The 20,549-nt window shown below is 41.4% G+C and overlaps 1 protein-coding gene across 1 annotated transcript in view; it reads left to right on the top strand.

Moving 5' to 3' along the window:
• Positions 1–11,026: 11,026 nt before the first annotated feature.
• The window catches only part of UVSSA (UV stimulated scaffold protein A), a 50,572-nt gene continuing 41,049 nt past the window's right edge, over positions 11,027–20,549 (top strand). Inside the window, exons 1-6 of the mRNA XM_082760379.1 lie at positions 11,027–11,180; positions 11,280–11,610; positions 15,864–15,984; positions 17,233–17,667; positions 18,778–18,887; positions 19,503–19,625. Coding sequence (XP_082616505.1) covers positions 11,083–11,180; positions 11,280–11,610; positions 15,864–15,984; positions 17,233–17,667; positions 18,778–18,887; positions 19,503–19,625 — 1,218 coding nt within the window. The 5' untranslated portion in view covers positions 11,027–11,082. The remainder of the gene's footprint in view (positions 11,181–11,279; positions 11,611–15,863; positions 15,985–17,232; positions 17,668–18,777; positions 18,888–19,502; positions 19,626–20,549) is intronic.

Genomic DNA, 20,549 nt, shown 5'->3' with positions numbered 1-20,549 from the left:
GAAAATGAGAACAGGGTGTCAAGGTGGAGCTAAGGATGGCTAAAAGCCAGTTACCTGTCACAGAGGCTAAAATAACTGCAACATTTTTTTTGAAAGTGCAAGTAAGACCAAAAACATTAATGTGAAACTGCTGCATAGCTGCATCGTAGAGAACCAGACTGAACTACAAAACTGCACCCAGCACCTCGCTTCTCACTTCTGATAAAGGTGATGATCAGCATTGCTGGATGGGGTGGAGAGGGAGATACACCACTAAAAACTGAAATAATTTAGAATTGTGGAAGTGAGGAAAACAAAATGTGTGCAAATTGTAGAAAACAAGTAATTTCTCTCCTGGAGCTCTTAATTGCTTAGTTTTAATGGGAAGAAGCTGTTAGAGTATCCAGCCTGGATATGGTATCACCTGCATGGAGAGCAGCTACTGGAGTAGATCCATCTTCAAGGGAAGGAAGAAAATAAGTAACCTGGAACTGCCCAGGTATTCTCAAAATATGCTGCACTTAAGAACTGTGAGTGAAGGGGAGATGTTTGCTGAGGATTTGTTATGCCATACAGCTGTGATGGTCACTGGTGCTAGGATCAGTCTTCTCAAATAGAGTACAGATGTAATGCAGCATTTCGTGTGATGGCATTGGCTAATAGCTGGAGAAGATGGGAATTAGAAATTGCATGAAGATCTGGCTCAGAGATGGTAAAAAGCAGTGTGAAGGGCAAAGTAACTGATGGGGTTCCTGGGGCGTCTGTCATGGAGCTAATATGTCTTTGTCATTATCAATGCTGCACAAAAAGCAGGAATGTGCTCGTAACAGAAATAACCTCAGTCCAGAGGATGCTAGAATATTACCTGGGAAGTACAACAGATAAAGTGGAGGAGTGGGATAACACAGAGATGAGGTGGTTTTAGTACTGGAGTTCATTCAGCCTTGATTGGGACTTCACATGAAAGAGTCTTCATTAAATACCGCGATCATGATTTGATCATGATTTTTTTGGAGGGTTTGAGGCTCCAGTGTATTGTATCTTTGAAACAGAAATGCGAACCCAAAAGGATTGTATGAATGGCTCTCTTACACCGAAGCTGAAGCAGAGGGAGATTGCTATGGTGGTCAGTGGGGTGAACCAAAAATCCCTTCCTGGCCCAGCTGGCTCTGCGTAAGACATTTCCTTTAATCCCAAATTCCTGTGGAAAACCAAGGCTGGTTAAGTGGGTGATAACACCCAAGGGTGTACTACAGCTGGATTTGTTCCTTGGACCCTGTTTCCTATCTCAGGAGATGAACATTTATGTTGTATGTTCCTAAAGGCAATAGTTTTATCTACCCTGCAGAGGAGCAGTTTTTCCTAGGGAGATCCCCCTGAGTTCCCAGCCAGGAACTTTTCCTGATGGAGCCAGAAGGAAGAATGAGAGAAAGATGATAAAAGCCTATTCAATTCAGGACAAAAAGATCATTAACTAACTTAAATATTTTGTTCCCCACCCATGGACATTAAGCAGGATCGTATAGACAAATCCCCAAAGGAAATAAACAGATAATAAAATCAGCAGACAATTTCCTTTTCCTCCTTTGCAAACCACAGCAAGACAAATTGCTCAGAAGAGGCAAGACCAGAGATGTGGGCAGTTCTTCAGGGTGCCTGTGCATGCCCCATGTGGAGACGTCTCCTCTGTTTAAAGCAGCAGTTCTAAGGACTAGAACAATAGAAATACTTCGCTAAAAACTGGAGGGGTGGGGAATTAGTTTTAGGAAGGCTCAAGTCGCCCTGGATGTACTCAATGATACTATTATATAAAGCGTGTTTTGTAGCTCTGATCCAGTTAATCTGATGGGTGGCTTCTAATCTCCTATAGCACTTCGGAAGAAGCTGGGAGTCTGTAAGTGGGTCTTGCCCTCAGAGCATTTGCAATTTAACATCCTCTGGGTGCAGAGGTGCTTCGAGCAGCTACACAGCTCTCCTGGGTGCACGTGAACTGAGCCACGTCCAGCTCCAAGAGCCATGGCCCTGGTACAGGCTGAATGCCCTCGGGGCACAACCTCGTCTAGTTGGGTGGTCACACAGTGAAGAATAGAAGGGAACTGGTGTTGCTGAGGCAGTTTTTTGTTTGTTTTTAGGAACAATTTGTCAATATTGGTCTCACAGGTACACATACGTTGATGATCCAGACTTTGTGATACCTGTTTACTTTGAATGTCACTGTCATACCCCTTGCAAAGCTCTAGCTTTAATGATGTACTTCCCACTTCTAAAAACAGTGAATAAATAGGATGATATTTAGGACAGCAAATTATTCAGTTTACTAAGCCTAGAAAAACAAACAAACAAACAAAACAACACTGTAGGCACAGCTGAAACATTTCTAAATAAATTTTGTCTGTTCAGTGAGTACCAGACCTTCTTTGACATAACACCTATCACGTCTTTGCTTTTATAATAATTGGGAAGAATGTCATCTGCCCTGTTAGACAGATTATCCTGCCCTTGGCTACAATGTATTACCTACCTCTGTGTTTAGAGCCCTCCACTTCTGGGTAAAATGAAGAATTCCTCACTGAAGTAAGATTAGCAGTTGCTGGTTCCAGAAATACCTGTCTTATTCTAAACCAATTAACAAAGGATAACGACTGGTTTCCTTGCATCAGGGAACCATAAATAACATAGCCTGGGATCTCCATGTTTGAAGATGTGAGACGCTGGATGAAATGCTGAATCTGAATGCAGGGTTTGTCTGCATTGCTTCCCCCCAGCAATCTTTTTCCAGGAACAGCATACAAAGAAATCAGTGCATTTTTGTTTTCTTGGTTGAAAAAGTTATGACTTTTGGATCAACAAACTTCATCTTATATCTTCAGGTGCCTACTTAAAAATTGTTGTTGCAAAATAATTCCTTCACCTAGGATCTGATGAGCTTAAAATGAATCATTATTTTCCTGATTTCACACCATGAGAAAAAACAAAGCATCAGAATTGTTAGAACGCAGATTGTGCCTGGTTACACATTGAAAGTAGTTGAACAGAGCTGTGGACTCTTCTCAAAAGTCTCACACTAAATGTTAAACTAAAATGTCTAGGCTGAGGCTTAGACTTGTAGTTCATTGCTTTCTTGAATATTATAGAAGAGGCTTTGTGCAAATCCCACTAAGTGTACCAGTATAGATCAACTTTGTTAAAATCCAAAAGATCAGAAATGCAACCTCACAACTTCATCTGCTCCAACCAGTCCTCCCTGCAAGCACTTTGAGGAGCTTCTCTTATGGCTTCCAGCCATTAAAGAGACCTTCCTGCCACCCTTTTATGTCCTCACGTAATTGTGTTTTGAAATTGAGAACATTCTCTGAAACGTTGCATTTAACTCGAGGACTCTTCAAAGTGTCGTAATACCCTTTTAAAAAGAAATATATGTATATATGTTTGCAAAATACTCTCTATCTATCCTGTCCTCTCTTTAGGAGGAGACCTGAACCATCGGAGTAGCCAAGGCTCCTGCTTTAAGATTTACTGTGTAACTAAGTCACCAGATTTTCCTAGTCTTGCCTCCCCTGTTTTGTGGACAAATAATCTCCATAACTCATTGCCTTACAAAAGAGCCAGGAGCTATGTATCTACAGCCTCCTGATTTCAGATGACCAGTCTCAAACTTTTTATAATCCAGAGCTGTGTTCAGTTACAGCACATCTGTCAGAAAAACATCATCAAGAGAGCAAGAATGCGTTTTCTCACTGGTAAAATATGTGCCTTGTTTCCAGTTTGAATTCATCGTTTGTTTGTTGTGTTTGTCAGTGCTTTATTGAAGCTTCTTTCATATAATACATCTTTCCCTGAAGATCCCTTTATTTTTTTGAAAAATTACCTCTGTTTCTTAGAGAATCATAACTGATTTAAATCTTTAAAGACATTTCATTAGCTATTTCTTTTCTGGATTTATCAGCATTTCCATTATTTGTTCCAGCAAGGCCATGGACTCTGGCAACTTGTAACACTACAGATAGGGCTAGAATATCCTGTAAGAAGTGTAGTTGCTTTAACCCACCTGTGCCCATGCAGATTTTTAAAACTCAGTGGTGATTTCAGTTCAACACTGGTGCCCTTTCAAGAAAGAGCCACTATTCTACCAGGTCCTATTCTGTTTACAATTCTTTAATGCAAAAGAAAAAAAGTTAAGTTTCCTCATCGGCTTTTTGGTGAGCTTTCCCTTTTTTTTTTTTTTTTTTTAAGTCTAAATATCTTCTGTGCTGTTGTTATTGGCTTAAGGGTTTTTGTATTATTGTTGCTTTTTTTTTCCCCCCATTTTCATATAAAAGGCAAAATGTGCCACTATAAATTTTTAATACTTTTATGTTTTTCCAAAATTTTTACTACATCCATTGTTGTCTATAAGCACAGGGACAGCGGTGAGTAGTTCTGTTTGGGAAATGCCTCCACATTTGGCTACTTCTAAGAAAGAAGTGTTCTCTTTTGGTCATTAAAAGTAGTTTCCGTGATGTGATACTCAGGACTGCGTTTTTCAAATAAAATTCTACAGATTTTATTGCAAGTCTCTGATCAATCACATCAAGGACTGATCTAATCAAAGACTAATTCCTGGCCTGAAAACTGCATAGCCTTACAGAGGGTTGGAAGGTGCAACAGGAGAATGTGTTGCGAGTGGCGTCCATAAGCAATGTTTACATACGGATATATGTTTGTGTATATATGGATATATATTTGTAATATGCTAAATATATATCCGTGTCATGTGCATATATGTATTTATGTGTGCATATACATGTATTTTAGGATGGTAATTTACACCTTTGTTGCTGAAAGCTCCTGGGCACCCAGCTACGCCCGCAGGTCACCCTAAGGCTTCGTCTCTGGGACGCCAAGCCTGTTGCCACAAGCCGATGCTCCGAGCCTGTAAGTTCAAATCCTGCAAAACAAAATTAAAACATACGAGCGTGAAAACGATCTGTAGGAACGGCAGTGGCAGCGTCCCGGGCGGGTCAGGATACCGCCTCGGGTGGGATTTCTCTGAGGCGGCGCTCGCCTCACGACCAGGCCCCAGGCCGGGCTCCGGCCCTGCCGCGGCTTTCCCTGCACCGCCACCTGCCGGCCCCGGCCCCGAAACGCCGCCGAAATTTAATTTTAATTAAACCCTATGCAATCGGACACTAAAGACACATAGTTTCAACCCCCCTGGCATGGACAGGGACGCCTCCCACCAGATCAGGCTGCCCAAAGCCCCATTCAGCCTGGCCTTAAACGCCTCAAGGAATGGGGCAGCCACAGCTCCTCTGGGCAGCCTGTTCAGCGCCTCACCACCCTCAGAGTGAAGAATTGCTTCCTAATACCTTATCTAAACCTCCCCTCTTTTAGTTTAAAGCTGTTACACCTCGTCCTATCAAGCCTTATGCATGCCTTTGCCAAAGGGCAAAGAAGTCAAGGGCTTTATAAAGTTCATTTTGACTCTTATCTGTAAACATGAAGCCCTTTATACTTCCTGTAGCTTTGTGTGCTTAAACAATCACAACTTTTTTTTTCTTTCGTAGCTGAGGAAGTTGTGGTTCTCCGTGGTTGTGCCTCTTTCATGGCCATGTAGGAAATTGGTGACAGAATACTTTCTACGATTTAAGAGGAGAGAATGCTGTCACAGCCATCCAGCTCACTGCTGTCGGCAGTGCTCTCCTGCCTGCACTGTCCCTATAAGTGTATCTTGTCCATACGAAATTACTGAGTGCCAGGTTTGCATTTAGCTTTAAAAAAAAATAATAGAAAAATAAAAAATGTTTCCCAGAAGTCAAGTTCCATGACCTGGGGCAGTGCCGAGCCCTGCCAGCAGCTGATGAGTGACTGTTCCAGAGCAGCCCTGTGCATATCCATAGATCACAGATCCACACAGACTGTTGGAAAAAAAAAAAAAAAAAGCCTCTCACCTTAGCTACGTGTTACTGATGTGTCAATAATTGATAAATTTTTTATGCAGGAAATTATTAGAGCAGCAAAAATTTTGGTTGTTGTTCTACTGTCTCTCTTGGAAATGTTGACCTTCTTAATAGGAAGTCAAGAAAACTTTGTGTATATTTTACCCAGGTGTATTCAACACAACTGCTTTTTCATTATTTTATATCAATTCTACTGTTAAAACTTGCACAGTGATGAAAAGTAGCAATGAATCACTTAAGAGGCCTTTTAACACTTGCATGAAACAAGCTGAAACATGGGGCTGTGAGAGTGATGCTGCTGAGGGACGTGTGACTGGAGGTGCTGCAAGTCAGGGAACGGGGCCAGCACTCCAAACTCTGTGCTCAGCTTTTCTGGAAGGCTTTTTGTCAGCTTAGTCTTTGTATACGTAGACTGCATCTACAATTCTTGTTCTGCATTGTGTTGAGGTTCAATTGCCTGAAAATTTGTGAAACAGTTTAGGAGTCTCAGTAGAGCACAGTGTTCTGACCAACAGAACAGCTCTATGTTGGTCAGTGGCACTGTCACGATGCACTTGCTGCAAAAAAAATAAGGGTGCAAATACAAGAAAATGTGAATAAATACCATTTTGCATTTTGTTGACACTTAAATATCTAGCCACAGAAGTGTAAAACATCTCTTTAAAAGCATAAATATAAATCACAGAATCACAGAATAGTTCGGGCTGGAAGGGACCTCAAAGATCATCCAAAAAGGATTGGCTCCAGACATTTCACAAGGCTTGCTGCCTTCTTCTTTTCATGATACTTCCATCTTCCTTTTAATTATACTTCAGTATTTCCTTCTCTCCCTAACTGTGGTCTTTGCACTCTATTTTTGTCCCAACCACCTCGTAATCTTAAACCAGGGACTTTCCTTCTGTCTGCAAAAGCTGACTTGTATAAATAATCTCTTCATAAAGACAAAGTGTTCTTTTATCATAGCAGTGAAAGAAATTCACTTGTTTTGATCCATGTGGCTTTCTTGGTCGCTATTCATAAAAAATGATGGAAATGCAAAAAAAACCTGAAGGCTGACAGCGTGCCTCCATGGGACAGTTGCCTGGTGACTGAGGACTGGCTCCTGTGAGCGAATGATCGTGGCATCACTGGGTTGTAGCTACCTGGAGTGAGAACAGGATGGAGAAATCTGAAACTGAAAACCACCGATCAACCAGTGCTCGTGCAATGCTGTTCCTGTTGGCTGGTGGAGATGACAACAGCTTCACATCAGGAATGGACTTCGTCCTGGTAAAACAGAGCCACTTAAGATTTAGACTCCACTCCATGTGCCCCCGATGCTCTATGGCTGTCTCTGTGAAAGTGCCGCCCTCTTGCTGGTTGTTGAGTTGAGATACAGAGAGTTGAGATGACTAAACAAGACATTTCATTTCTAAATGGGTGGTTTCCTTAAGTGACTGGTGTAGACACATTCATATGGCTGAAAGGAGTCGATTTCCTCCCTAGGCCTAATCTAGAGGTGTTGTGTATGAAACCTTGCTAAACTGTGGTAAGCATATCACACAGGGGCATCATTCCTCACTATTTATAGCTGTACTATTTATAAATCCTCCCCTTTTAACTAGAGGCCTTTAGCAGTTTCAGAGCAGTTCTCCACTTTTCTGTATCCTTAGGAAAGGAAGAAAAAAATAATACCTTTTGGTATCTGGAGCCACAACTATGCACAGCTGCTCATTTGGAAAGCCCAGCTACAGCAACTGTGGTTCTTCTGCAGGTGATGGCTTTCTGAGGGTGGGATGGCTCAGATGTCAGGCAAAAAGAGCTTCCAAAATGCACTATCAAGGACTCGATGTGACACCCAAACCAGTATCTTTAGGTTGTTTAAGAAATGTCTGCTAACATCATATATTTGAAAGCAGTCCCATCTGTATACATGTGGCATTTCTGTCACTGTGCAATTTAACAGCAGGGGATCTTCAAGCAGAATTTGGGCTGTATTTCCTCTTTTGTTCTCTCTGCATGGTAACAAGCTTCAAAGTCCTCCTTTTCTGAGCCACCCCACCCGAGTCCTGCCTTAAAGGCTGGTATCCACACCCCTAAAACAAACAAAGACACCTGCTTGCAGGTTAGGTTGCTCTTCTTTGGGTGCATTCTCATGGAAATATTAACTTGTTCTGTTGACCTGTCTAACCTGGAAGAATGCCAGGTGGTTTGGGACTCATTATTTGCCTTTCTCTTTAGGTTTTGGTTAGATTTTTCCATGGAAGAAATAGCAATTTGTTGTTACGGGCCTGGAGTTTTCAGGAAATGCTGTAGGATCTTTTTAAAACCTATTCTAGACACAAGTACAAGCTAAGCGTAGGTAGGTGCTCCTTGATTTGCGATGGTTCTCCTGCAGCTATTCCTGCTCCATCCAATTTACAAATGGTTATTTAATTCATGATCTAGGCCATATGGAGCAGGTTCATTCATCTCCGCCTATGACAGAATTATAAAATGTTACAATAGGCCAAAGTGTTCTCACAGTATTTCACACAGTTACAGGAGGTCGCCAAGTATCTTTGGCCTCGCGTTATTGATGGTTTAATGAACAGAGCATTTTCTCCTTGAAAACATCTGTTTAAATATAGTCCTTACCCCGTAGGAGCTTGTTCAGGGCTCTCAAATAACTGTCATCCTTTTGCTTGAGTCAAACTAGCGGTTAAGCATCTATTCTTCTCACACAGAAGGTCAGTATTTTCTTTGCAAACCAACTGGCATAAACTCCGTGACAACTTAATATCAGTGTTTATCATGTTTCTGCATCTTCAGGCCTGAAACCAAAGTTATTTTAACTCCAGATTGTTTGTAGGAAAGCTTTTTTTTTTTTTTTTTTTTTTTTGCCTAAGTTCCATTTTGGCAGAAGAATAAACCCTCCTTTTTAATTTCATATCATTAAGCTGAAGACAGCTATTTTAAGAGTTCAGTGGGGTTTCTTTCTGCCTGACATGCTCTTTTATTGCACAGCTGAAAACAATCCCGGGCAAAGAATCATCTAATAACATGGTGGAACTGTCTTCTACCTGGATCTTTCTTTTTTAAAAAGAATACACCTGAAAATTGAATGTTACGTGAAAGTTTGAAACAATCCTTCCTAGAGCCATCATCTTGACATTTTAAATCTGGGACAGAACAGCTGGCTCTGCTTTAATGTAAGAACCTTCAGACACAAATAAGTGGTTTCAATGGATAAAATTCTGTTTGGCCCTATACTTTGTCTATGTATTTAGCCAAAGATACTGGACTTGCAGAACCAACAACCTGTCCTGATGCATGTGACATGAAGCAGCAGACTCAGGCTTTGCTGAAATCAGGTGTAAACTGGTAGTAAGCCTCAGTGCTGAGGCTTGGAGGGGCAGCAGCTGCTCTTAGCTCCTGCCTCTGCACCCCACAGTGTCCTGCGTTCTCCTGCACCACCCTGAGCAGGGGAAAATCAAAGCAAGTGCAGAGTGGTTGGGACTTCTGCAGCAAAATGAATTCTGCAGTGATCTGGCTCTCTTCAGCCTTTTATCAGACTGGTCCAGATGAAGAAAGCATGGAAATATTTGAATGGTGGATATTTACCATGTTTGTTGGAAAGTAGACGGGGAAAGAAACTCAGCAACTCGAGCAAACACAATTTTATGTAATTGCCTGCGATCAAATAAATAAATAAATAAGCAAACAGCTTAGCTGTCACTGGGATTTGCCTAAGGGACCACCATGAATGAGTTACACAACTCAGCGTTCATTCATCAAGCGATTCTTTGCAAAAACCATATGGCTCCTTGCAGGGATTTCTTAAACATTATGCATGGATATGAAATGGTGACTTTGTAGATGTTAAGTACCTTGCTTGAGGCTCCTTTTGAAATACTGTTTCTAAACATTAAAGCAATGTTATTGTTGCAAGCAATAACCTAATAGAAAGCAGTTGTTTAGGCACTTTCAATCAAATTAAGAAACAAAACAGAAAAATAAGAAATATTGAAAGAGTAAACTGATCTAAACTTTGAAGATTAACTGTACCATTGTATGTGCTTTTCACACAGAAATGTAGGACATCCGTTTTACTCGATGGAAAGCAACAAGGAAGGAAAAACACTATTTAAAAGTAAAATGATATTAGTTTCATATATCAAGTCAAAAATAGCAGAACCGCCGCAAAATGTATGTCTGATTTCACTGTAGTAAATGTGTTTGAAAATATGAGTTCACTACTTGTAAAAGTGTTCAATGATGTCTTTCCTATCCCAGAAGCCAGCTTGGAGAGCTGTAATATGAATTTCAACACACACCTCAGCTGTGGATTAAGGGAAACACCCTTCAAATACCTGACAACATTTTCAAACGGGAATACCCATTTTAAATGCCTCCCTTATTCAAGATGCTCAAAGTGAGCACCAGCAAGGGCTTGGTCTTTCCCAGTGGTTGATCACCACTTTCAGAAATGGGGGCCTGTAACACATTTCCAGTGAGGCACCCAAAACTGAAAGGAGGACAAGTGCTGCCAGGAGTGAACCCAGGAGAGCCCCACGACCTCCAGTAACTGAGCCACGCTCGTGTGGCTGCTGGAGGGGGACACTAGAACAGGGCATCATCCCTATCACCCCTCCTCCTGCATCTAAATTGACTCATTTCAGACTATTTTCTAACCTCTTGCTATCTGGCTCCTCCTGGCTTGTACTGAGTGTGTTCAATGCGTCATAAAAGTGTATTTTACCTCAGTTCAACCAGCCCCCTACTGCAGCAACTATGCTTACTATAGCCATTTCATGTGGTGCGATGCTAAGACTCCAGCCCAAACACCCCCAGCTCCCTCAGCCGCTCCTCACAGGACTTGGGCTCCAAGCCCTTCACCAGCTTTGTAGCCCTGATGTGGATTTTTGATCAATTCTGTGGAAACTTTGTAATTTATCCCCCCAAAATTCAGTCGCGGTCCCTTTAAGGACCGCCCCCTCCCGCTCCTCCACCCGGCGTGACGTCACGCGCGCTGCCATCCCGTCAGCAGGGGTAGGCTCTGTGAAGGGGGAGCGCGGGCTGTACCACCCGCCGCGTTCCGGGGGGGTGGCTGCGTGCGGAAAGCACCACCCGGCGCGTTCCCCGGGGGGGGGCGGGTTGTGAGGCGGTGTGAGGGGCTCTGACAGGAGCCGGGGGGCCGCGGGCGATGGCGCAGCGCCTGGCCGAGCTGGTGGAGGAGCTCACCACGGCCGGGGAGCCGCAGCTGGAGCCGGGCAGGCTGAAGGAGCTGAAGAAAATCTGCAAGTAGGAGCCGGCCTGGAAAATTAACCCCCAAAAAGCCTTTTTTTGACCGAAACCTAGCAATTTATGTGGTAAATTTTGCCTCTTTTCCCCTCTTTTCAGGTCTTCGGATGACCACATCGGCCATGCCTACCACCTGCTGCTGACCAGGCTGAGGGAGCCGCACGCCCAGGTGCGCCTGTCGGCCTTCCAGGCGCTGCGGGAGCTCTTCGCCAGGTCCCACCGGTTCCGCACGCTGCTCCTCGCCGACTTCCAGGAGTTCCTGGAGCTGGCGGTGGGCACCGAGCACCGGCAGCCCCTGCCACCGCCTGCTGAGGTGGCGCAGAGGCTGAGGAAGGCTGCCCTGCACTGCGTGCAGGACTGGCACGACAAGTACGGCGAGGCCTACAAGAAGCTGGCGCTGGGGTACCACTATCTGAGGCAGAACAAGAAGGTAACGCGGCGGCTTCGCCTACGGGTGTGCTTAGGTGGTGAGTTGCTAGGCGTTTCGAGAGAGAGAATCAATAAATTGGGAAGGAAGCCCTCTGGGAGCCAAGTGCTGTCTGTAAGAGGCATCCCAAATTACCCAGTGTTCATTAGACTTGTGGTGATTTACCCTCACATGAAGCAAAAACCCTCTTCTACGTCTCCGCAAATTAAAGCTAGCAAACGTCTACCCCTTCGCATGAAGTGTTTTCTGAAGGTTTTTCAGAAAATGAGGTGCTATTTAGAGAAATGTAATGTCTTTGAGGTGTTACAGGTTGCCTAAAAAAATCCGTGGATGCCCCACCCCTGGAGGTGTTCAAGGGCGGGCTGGATGGGGTGCTGAGCAACCTGATGCAGTGGGTGGCACCCCTGCCCATGGAAGAGGGTTGGAACTAGGTGATATTTAAGGTCCCTTACAACCCGAGCCATTCTATAATTCTTTCTTATAACCTGCTAGCAAGATGAATGCTAGGTAGAGGAAATGTTACACAGTTCACCATCAGCACTGACATCATGTTCAGTGCTGACCAGAAACTGAACTAAGCTTTCTGGCACTACTCTCAAGGCAGATGCCCTTTTACTGAGACCCATACAGCATCCTGACTGAAGGCATTGGTTTTCCAGCATTCCTTTCCCTTTTATATTTTTAAAAATCTTCTCAGTTGAATATCGTATGTATGTAACTTACAGCTCAGTCACTAAGTTTGCCCAGATGTGTTATTAAGTATATTAAGTAATGGCCAGCTACTGGAGTTGAAGAGAAGGGCTGTCTGTCTCTGACCTCAGTTACAGCATGACAGATAAACAGTGGTAAGGTACCTTTGTGGAAAGGGCTGAACTACATAAACAGGGAGGAAGAACTTTAAATAAAGTGATTAAAAACAAACTAGGACAAAACATAAAGGACACATCTACACTGGAATAGATTACCCATTGGGAGATATTCTTGTGCATCTTGTGTTATGGCAAAAAGGCTTTAAAAATCCTTGCCTTGAAATTAGAGCTGGACTCAACCAACTCTTTCTTGGTGTGCATAAGCGTTGCTCACCAGTAGGCCTCCAGCCACTGATTACCACCTGAAGTCACAAAGTCCAACCTGTTCAGAATGGAAAGGATACTTACAGCTTCAGCTGACAATAAGCAGCTATTAAGTTGTCATGTGAAAGCTTAAAGTATCCTTACTTCTGTCCTGAGCTGTCCTATTCTGGCTTTTTTCACAGCACAACGAAGTGTAGGTACCAGCCCTCCTCAAACACAGTGCTGGTGTGTGTAACACCAGCAGTTTAATTAAAAAGGAACTTCTCACATAAACACTTCTAACTCTCCCTTCTAGGTTTCATATTATTGTATTTTGGTCATTCTTCTGCTTTTGTATCTATTCTAAGATGCAAGCAATGGAAATTGGGAACACTTTTTTAACATTCATGCTATCTACAATGATAACACCAGACTTTCAGGAAGTGTATTAATTTTATTTCTTCAGAAAGATGGGCGCTGTGTGTTCTTAACAGATAAAGAAAACTTTGTGATAAGCAATGTGTCTGCTGTTCTGTTTCCATATTAAGCTAATAACTTACTTGTGTTTATTGTATTTTTTTTCTCTGTATAATTTTTGGCATCTGATCACAAAGGGTATTTGAATCCTCCCTTACTGTTTTATTGAATAAAGAAAAAAATAATAAAGTGATAAAGGGAAATGCAGGACTGAGGCAGCGATCTCTGACATATAACATAGATTTCCCCGACTGGATACTCAAGCATACACAGTAAGTCAAGCATCCAGTAAGCTGTACTACTTTTTAGGGCAGCTGAATTTGAGTAGGAATGCTGGTTTCAATGGAAACAACCTAATCTAGTTTCTCAACTCTTGTACCAGTTAATACCAGTCAACTGACCTAGCCAGCCTTTTCCCGGCTTAATACTTGAACTGCAAGAGGCAACCAGGAGGCTTGAGGAGGCATTTGTTCTTTCTAGAAATCAGATACATCTGCTATTTTGTATTACAGGTTTGGCACGTTAGTATGGGGTGATTGGAGGACTGTTAGCCCTGCCTTTTTTTTCAGTTTATCATTACCAAAACCACCTTATGAACAATTGGTCAGAAAATGACAAGTGCTGCCCTTTTAGGGTGTAAACCCACAGTGCTACCCACTGGTTTAACCCTAGCAGGTTGAAGCTATACCTCTATACATTTGAATTTGAGAACAAAGCAGAGAACAGCTGTGAAGAGGTGAAAACAGTTCTTCCCTTTCCAAAGTTATGGACCAGTAGTAAAAGGCTTCACTGCATAGGCAGAATAACAATTCTAGTGTGTGTCCATGTTGTGTAAATGAGATTAGGTGTGTCCTGACCAAGTCCCTAAGATTGTACTAACACCAGGTAGTGAGTCCATGCGCACATCCATAAGTCAGGCCCTGAGTTATTCTGACCTCGTGAGACTTCTGCAAAAGGCCAGGGTGCCTCGCTTTGCGCAGCTCCAAGCTGTGTGTGTGCTGTGGACTGGGCTGGTGATAGAGATCTAGTACGTGAGACATGCTTTCTCTGTTTGTGGCAAACTCTGATGATTTAACAACTGTATGAGGAGACTCTGGCCAAGTACCACAGCAAAAATCAACACAGCAGAGCAGCCCATAGCTGCCTTTTGGGACAGAGAAAGGGAAAGACTGGGCAGGTGGCTCTATTGTTATTCTGATACAGGGAAGAAGCAGTGGTTTAGGAAGCCCTAGGGATCTCTGGTTTTCTACACAAGTCAAAACTGTATGCTTAGAAATGGTAGCTTTAGTTTCTGGGTTCTATATCTTTATTTTTTTTGTGGATGATGTTGATCTATGTAAATCCAGTGGTTCATGCATGGGCTGTTCTCTTTTTCCTGCTGCTATGTGGAGAAATACTCAAACTTAGCAGAAAAATAAGATACTGAAAAGCAAAAAGCTCACCACAGGAAGCCTCATGCTGCTATAGGTTGTGGAGCTTATTTTTTTGTACCTTCTCTGTGCCTCCCCACTCTCCCAATAAAAAAGAGATTGGTAAGTGTGTCCGTCTGTCTAGAGAGGTGGAGACTGTCCCTGTCAGTTGCTGTGAAAGTATCTGAAGTATCTAGGACTAAACTGAAAGATATTTTGCAGTATAGAGCAGTCCCAGCATCATATGGGCCTCTATCCCATAATTTTACTGTTTTATTCTTGCGAGGCTCCAAAATGTTGGTGCAGAATGTCAGTATCTGGGAACCATTACTGGATATTGACAAGCTTTCTCATCCAGCAATTACAATGGAAATGAATGTTCAGTGGGTGCTTGTAGGACAGGAACCGTGCTGGAGAGGCTGTGGGCTTCATTAGCAGTAAAGTATGGGCTTGCCCAGCACTCAGTGTAACCTGTGGTGAAATTAATGGAAGTTATGTGGTAGCAATCAAATGGATATGCTGTGGTTTTCCTTTTTGAAAAGCTTTTCTTACCTAATATTGCAATTCAGGATTCATTTCCTTGAAATAGAAGTGAAAAATATTTAATCTTCAAGCCCTACTAAGAACAAACTAAAAAAAAAAAAAAAACCCTCTGCAAATATTTTAAGAAAGTGTTTTGAATCGTTCAGATTTATATTTATGTTTTAGTCAGAAGAAGGTAAAGTGAGACTAATTGGTATCTTTTCCCTCAGTCCACGTATCCAACAAATGTAGTTGTAAAAGCCAAAATGTGATCTCTTTTAACATGTTTTAATATTATCTCTACTACTTTGCTTGCTTATAAGTTGTTTAGTAAGTGATACCTATGTGTGCTAGTAGTGCTTACAAGTTTTCCTAAATTTCCTTTCCTACAAGTAGAAATAGTGTGATGTTTTCATGTAACTTGAATACTTACCCTGTGTAGTCCCTTCCTGCCCAACTCCCTAACCCCTGCCTCCAGTGCTGTGACAGAGGTCTCCCACAGCCTAGGTTATTTTTGCGGTTTAGATGTGGGACTAAACGCTTTGTTTTTCTACCTTATGATTCCTTTTTGAAAGCCATTGATTCTCCTCAGTCCCTTATTAGTAGAAGCAAAACCTCCATTCAGAATTACTGTAGTTATTGATTCCAGGAGGAGAAGAGATAAAAGGAAGTGCTGCTGAGCTGCTGGCTGATTGCTGATGTTAGAGGATTTTTCAACACAGATAAGGATCTTAGGAAATGGATTTTCTATATATTTCTTCCAAGGAATGTTATACTTTTTTCTTCATTTCCTTAGGTGGATTTTCAAGATGTGCATGCCAGAACCGTGGCTGAAAGGCAGAGGGAAGAGGAGAAGCAAAAACGATTGGATAACATTTACAAAGAAAAAGCCAAAAGAGCTGAAAAAGAAATGGCAGGTAAAGTGCTTTGGTTCTTTCGGTGGCATTTTTATTTGTTTTTAAAGGAACCATTTGTAAGATTACGTAAAACACGTTCCAACAGAATGGCTATCCAAATAATAGCTGACCACAGAGTGCAGGAATAGCACATTTGTTAGGGCTTGACCCTCTGTCTCTCTTACTTAAAGAATATCATGGAATAAATAAAATAAAAAGAATAAAGTGACAGTCCTTTAAGCTCAGGTTGAATGAAAAGATTTAAAACAAAGGTGTGAAAAGGTGTGGTCTGTAATTCAGTAAAGTGTGAATGCATAATCCCAAGCAGGCACATCATATGGAGTTGGGCACAATGATCCTCATGTGTCCCTTCTAATCGCTTCTGCGATTCCATGATACCACAAAGTGGTTTGGAGCTGGCGGCTCAGTTCCTTTGTCTATGACTAGGTACAGGCTTCTCAACACCTTCTTGACTGATAACCTTAATTATGTTGTGTACACAGTCATTATGTGTGTTCCAGAAGGTTGAGCTCTGGTCTGCACAGAAATCTTGGATGCAGTGTAGGAAGTGTATGAAAAGTAGCATATTGCTGCTAAACAGTGCATCGAACTGGGAGCTGAATCTCTAAGCACTATGTGTACATCAACATATGTCTGCAGTATGGGAGAAGAACAGAGAGAATGTATTAAATTGCAGTTACAAAGGATTACTTAGTTAAATTGCTTCAGTTTCTGCAATATATGCGTTTATGTCTGCATTTGTCCTGCATGCTACAAGCATTTCCATGCATGAGAGTGCAATTTTCAAGAGATTTAACCTTCCTAAAATCAGTTTTATTGGTAGCATCTCTTTCAGCTGTAGCATATGTTCATGGGTGCACCCACAAACAACTGTAACACTCATGGCTGCACAAGGAGTACTCCCAAACTTCACTGAGAAATTTGTCTCTTATGAGTACTGTCTTTCTGCCTCAAATTTATGGAGATATTTGAGTCATCTTTGTTACACAATAGAATTTTAGGGAGGATAAGAAAGGAGGAACACTCCTAGAATTCTAGATTTCCTGCTTAAGAATAGTATTGTCACTTCTCTGTCACAAGGACAGTTTTTGCTTGGGAAAGAGATACATATGGATAAATTATGATGGATTACTAGATAAAGGATTACCTGTTTGGCAGCGGTATTTGTTTTGTAGATCTGTCTCTGCTCTGGAGACATCAGCATTTCACATTGTTTAACAGTGTTCTAAAACCATTGTCTCTTCATAGAAATGTCCCAAGAGATTGCTGAAACACTGACAGAGATGGAAAACTGTTTCCGGCTTCTGTTGCCAGATCCTTTCGAGTTCACTGTGAATGACACAACTCCAGAACCCCACAAAGAAATGACTGCTAATGAGGATAGTCCTGCACCCGCCCTGGCCTCCCAGACAGACGTTACCCAGTCATATGTCAGATTCGTGGATGATGAACAGCCGTGCTGCAGCAAGGACATCGTTTCTGCTTCTCAGGGTGTTAGAACTGAGAAAAATGAAGACTTAGATGACAAACAGGAGACACCTGAACAAAAAGAATTAGATGGAGGCACATCCTCAGGAGTTGAATCTGGTGCCCTTGCTTTCCACGATGATGATTACGAAACTTTTGTTAGGAACCATGGGCTTATTTCTCATAAATATACTCTAGACCTTGAAATCTCCACAGGTACCTGAAACAATTTTTCACAAACAGCTGGAAACAGTCTTTGTTTGATGTGCTCTGTAGTTGTTTTGGTTTTACTATGACTTAAGTGTTTGAGGTTCCTGAACACCATTTTGGTTTACTGTTCTTTTCCATTTCTGGGTCATCTAGCAACCATTCTTAGTTTTGGATGCTCGTGTGGAATTTTCAGATTTTATTAATTAGCTTCTAAGATTGAACTTTCATACTAGTTGTTGAAAACATATTATGGTGCTTTGTAGTACCCGTAATGAGTTCCCTGTATTTAAAAAAAATACAGTCTGTTTAACCTGTATTATTTTCTTTTCCATGTGCGTCACTATTCACTTCTTTCCTTCTCCCTATAACCTGTGTATAAGCTACTTATTTAAAAAGCCTCAAATTGACTGTTTCTTAAGCTTTTCTTTGTTACTGACAACTTGCAAGAAGCAGTAAGAATTTTGCTTGAAAGAGTTAAGGGTTATGATTTTATCTTTTCTCTATAACTTTGCTAATATGAGTTGCATCTAGAAAACTCAAGGTAGAAAGTGTTTTGGTAGTCCAAGAGAAATTTCTTACAAGTAGTGTCCTAATGAAATTTCAAGTGCAAACAGCAAGTGAGACAGGTACCTACTTCTGTGCCTGCAGACAACAGAATTGGAAAGGTATTTGTGGAGCCTACAAGTGACTAAGAGGTGAAAAGTACCATCTGTACTTGGGTAGTGGCACACTTGGCTTCTTTGATGTTCAAGTGCCTTTTGCTATGGGGGACAGGGATCATTTCATATGGAATGTGCAAAAACTGGTGCAATAAGTCCCAGTGCATTGATGGGAACATAGAACAAGGTGTGATGTAAATAGTAAGACTGCACTTGTCTTTGGTTTGTTTAGTGAATCCTTAGTTGTGATGGCTTAACAGCTCTCAACGTTGCACTGAAAGCTTTTCATCTTTTCCTTTTGATTTATTTCAATGCATAGAATAATAATAGTAGAATAATTAATATTGAATATCAAATATTTTAGAAAGGTTCATATCTACTTCTACTTACTTTTAACTTCTCTAGTGAGGATACTATAAATGTCATGCTCTAACTCTTATTTTCATATTTTGAACAGATTTAAAAGTGCATGAGAATGAAGACAATACTGCCGTAATAAACAATGTTGTGGATGCTCACAAACTCCTCAGAAATAAGTTCTTGCCTTCTGTGCAGTCCTGGATTCAGGTGGGATGAAGAGCTATTTCTTCACTTTCTATAAAAAGATGAAGTGGGCACTAAAGCTTAAGGGAGAGTGAGTAAAAAGGAACTTAATGTTGAAGAAACATTGGTGCAAATAGAAAAGAAGGTTGCTGGTTCAGTAGGGGTGGACAGAAGGAAACTATAGGAGCTATATAACTTGTTTCATGGCTCAGCTTTCAGCATTAGGTATGCTACCTACAGTCGCACTTAAGTTACAAAAAAAAAAAAAAGACATCTCAGAAAATAACTTCTTTGCAAAATGTTAAAGTAAAACTCGGCATGTTTTTGTGAGACATGTCTGTATCAGAAAAATACTATGTCCTTTCTGTCAATTGATATTGCTCAGGAGCTTCGTTCATGGAATTTGGCCCAGTGAAGGGCATTCTCAGGAGGTGTTTGTAGCTTCTTTTCATTCTTTGTTTGTCTTTAGTAGTTGCTGTTAGCTTTATATTCTAGATGGGAAAAGCAGTGCATTCACTAATTGTCACTTGTAAGATAAAGGAATTTGTTTCATTAAAGATGGAAGAAAAACAAGTGTTTTTTGACTCAGATGTCTAGAAAAAAAAAATAAATAACGATGTAGATTTTTTTGCTTTGCAGTTATTTACCAGAGCAGGAATAAATGATGATCGTCTGAGATGTGCCATTGATCTGAAGAATAAACTGGAGACTGCTATGAAGAAATACAAGGAAATGAACATTTGCTTTAAAGAGAGAAAAGTGGTGAGTTTTCAAAAATTCTGTATTACTAGAGAGGACCATTAGTAACATTTAGGTTGTATACAAAAAGTGCACTTAAACTTCAGTGTGGCAAACTTTAAGCATTAAACACAAGTTTAATGGATTTACTTCTGAAGCGGATTACAGCTTAATTTAAGGAAGTTGCACTGAACACCTGTTATGTTATGTCAGGGGACAGGTTATTAGACAAAACCATGTGAGACAGCACTGATTTTTTTGGACAGGGAAATGTTTCAGATTTTTTATACTTAGTTACCTAATGTGCAACTTTATTACGTCCTCAGCTTCTTATTCAGAGATGCATATTTCTCAGTAAATGCTGTGTAATTCTTTCACGACATGCAAAACCATGCTAGTGTCTCCCAGTTCAGGAAAATAGTGTCTCTGCTTTGTAGCATTTACTTACTACTGCAAGCAGGTAATACGACTGAGGACATCTTGAAAGAAGTAGTCGGTATATAATGCTTTGAAGTGTCAAAATATTACACAAAGATTAGCTCCCTATGACAGCTTTTTGTGAAACAGGTAAACCTCATGAATAAAGGGAGGCTGAAAGATGAAACACTTTATTCAAATCCAAAAAGAAGTCTGTGGCTTGTTGGAGTATCTAAAGCAGCAGAGCTGCATAATGCTTGTTTCTGCTGGTTGCAATCAGACAGAGTTACTGTATAGTTTGACATGAAAATAAGTGGTTTGGGTCAGGTCCAGAGTAAAGTCTGGACTGTGGGAACCTTGATCCAGACGTTACACCTTGGATTAAGCTGTGGTAGCCTGGTTTAGCCGTGACTGAGTGTTGCAGACTTTGCTTTCCTTGTGCAAATGAAGCTTTATCAAGATTAATTTGGCTCATCATCTTAGCACCTACTGATGTACCACACCAGTCAAAAATGCCAACTATGAATAAAA

The sequence above is a fragment of the Aythya marila genome, assembly GCF_965140915.1.
Source record: "Aythya marila genome assembly, chromosome: 4".
Taxonomy (NCBI): Eukaryota; Metazoa; Chordata; class Aves; order Anseriformes; family Anatidae; genus Aythya; species Aythya marila.
The sequence above is the reverse complement of the archived record's forward strand: the minus strand, read 5'-3'. Positions and strand labels throughout refer to the sequence as shown.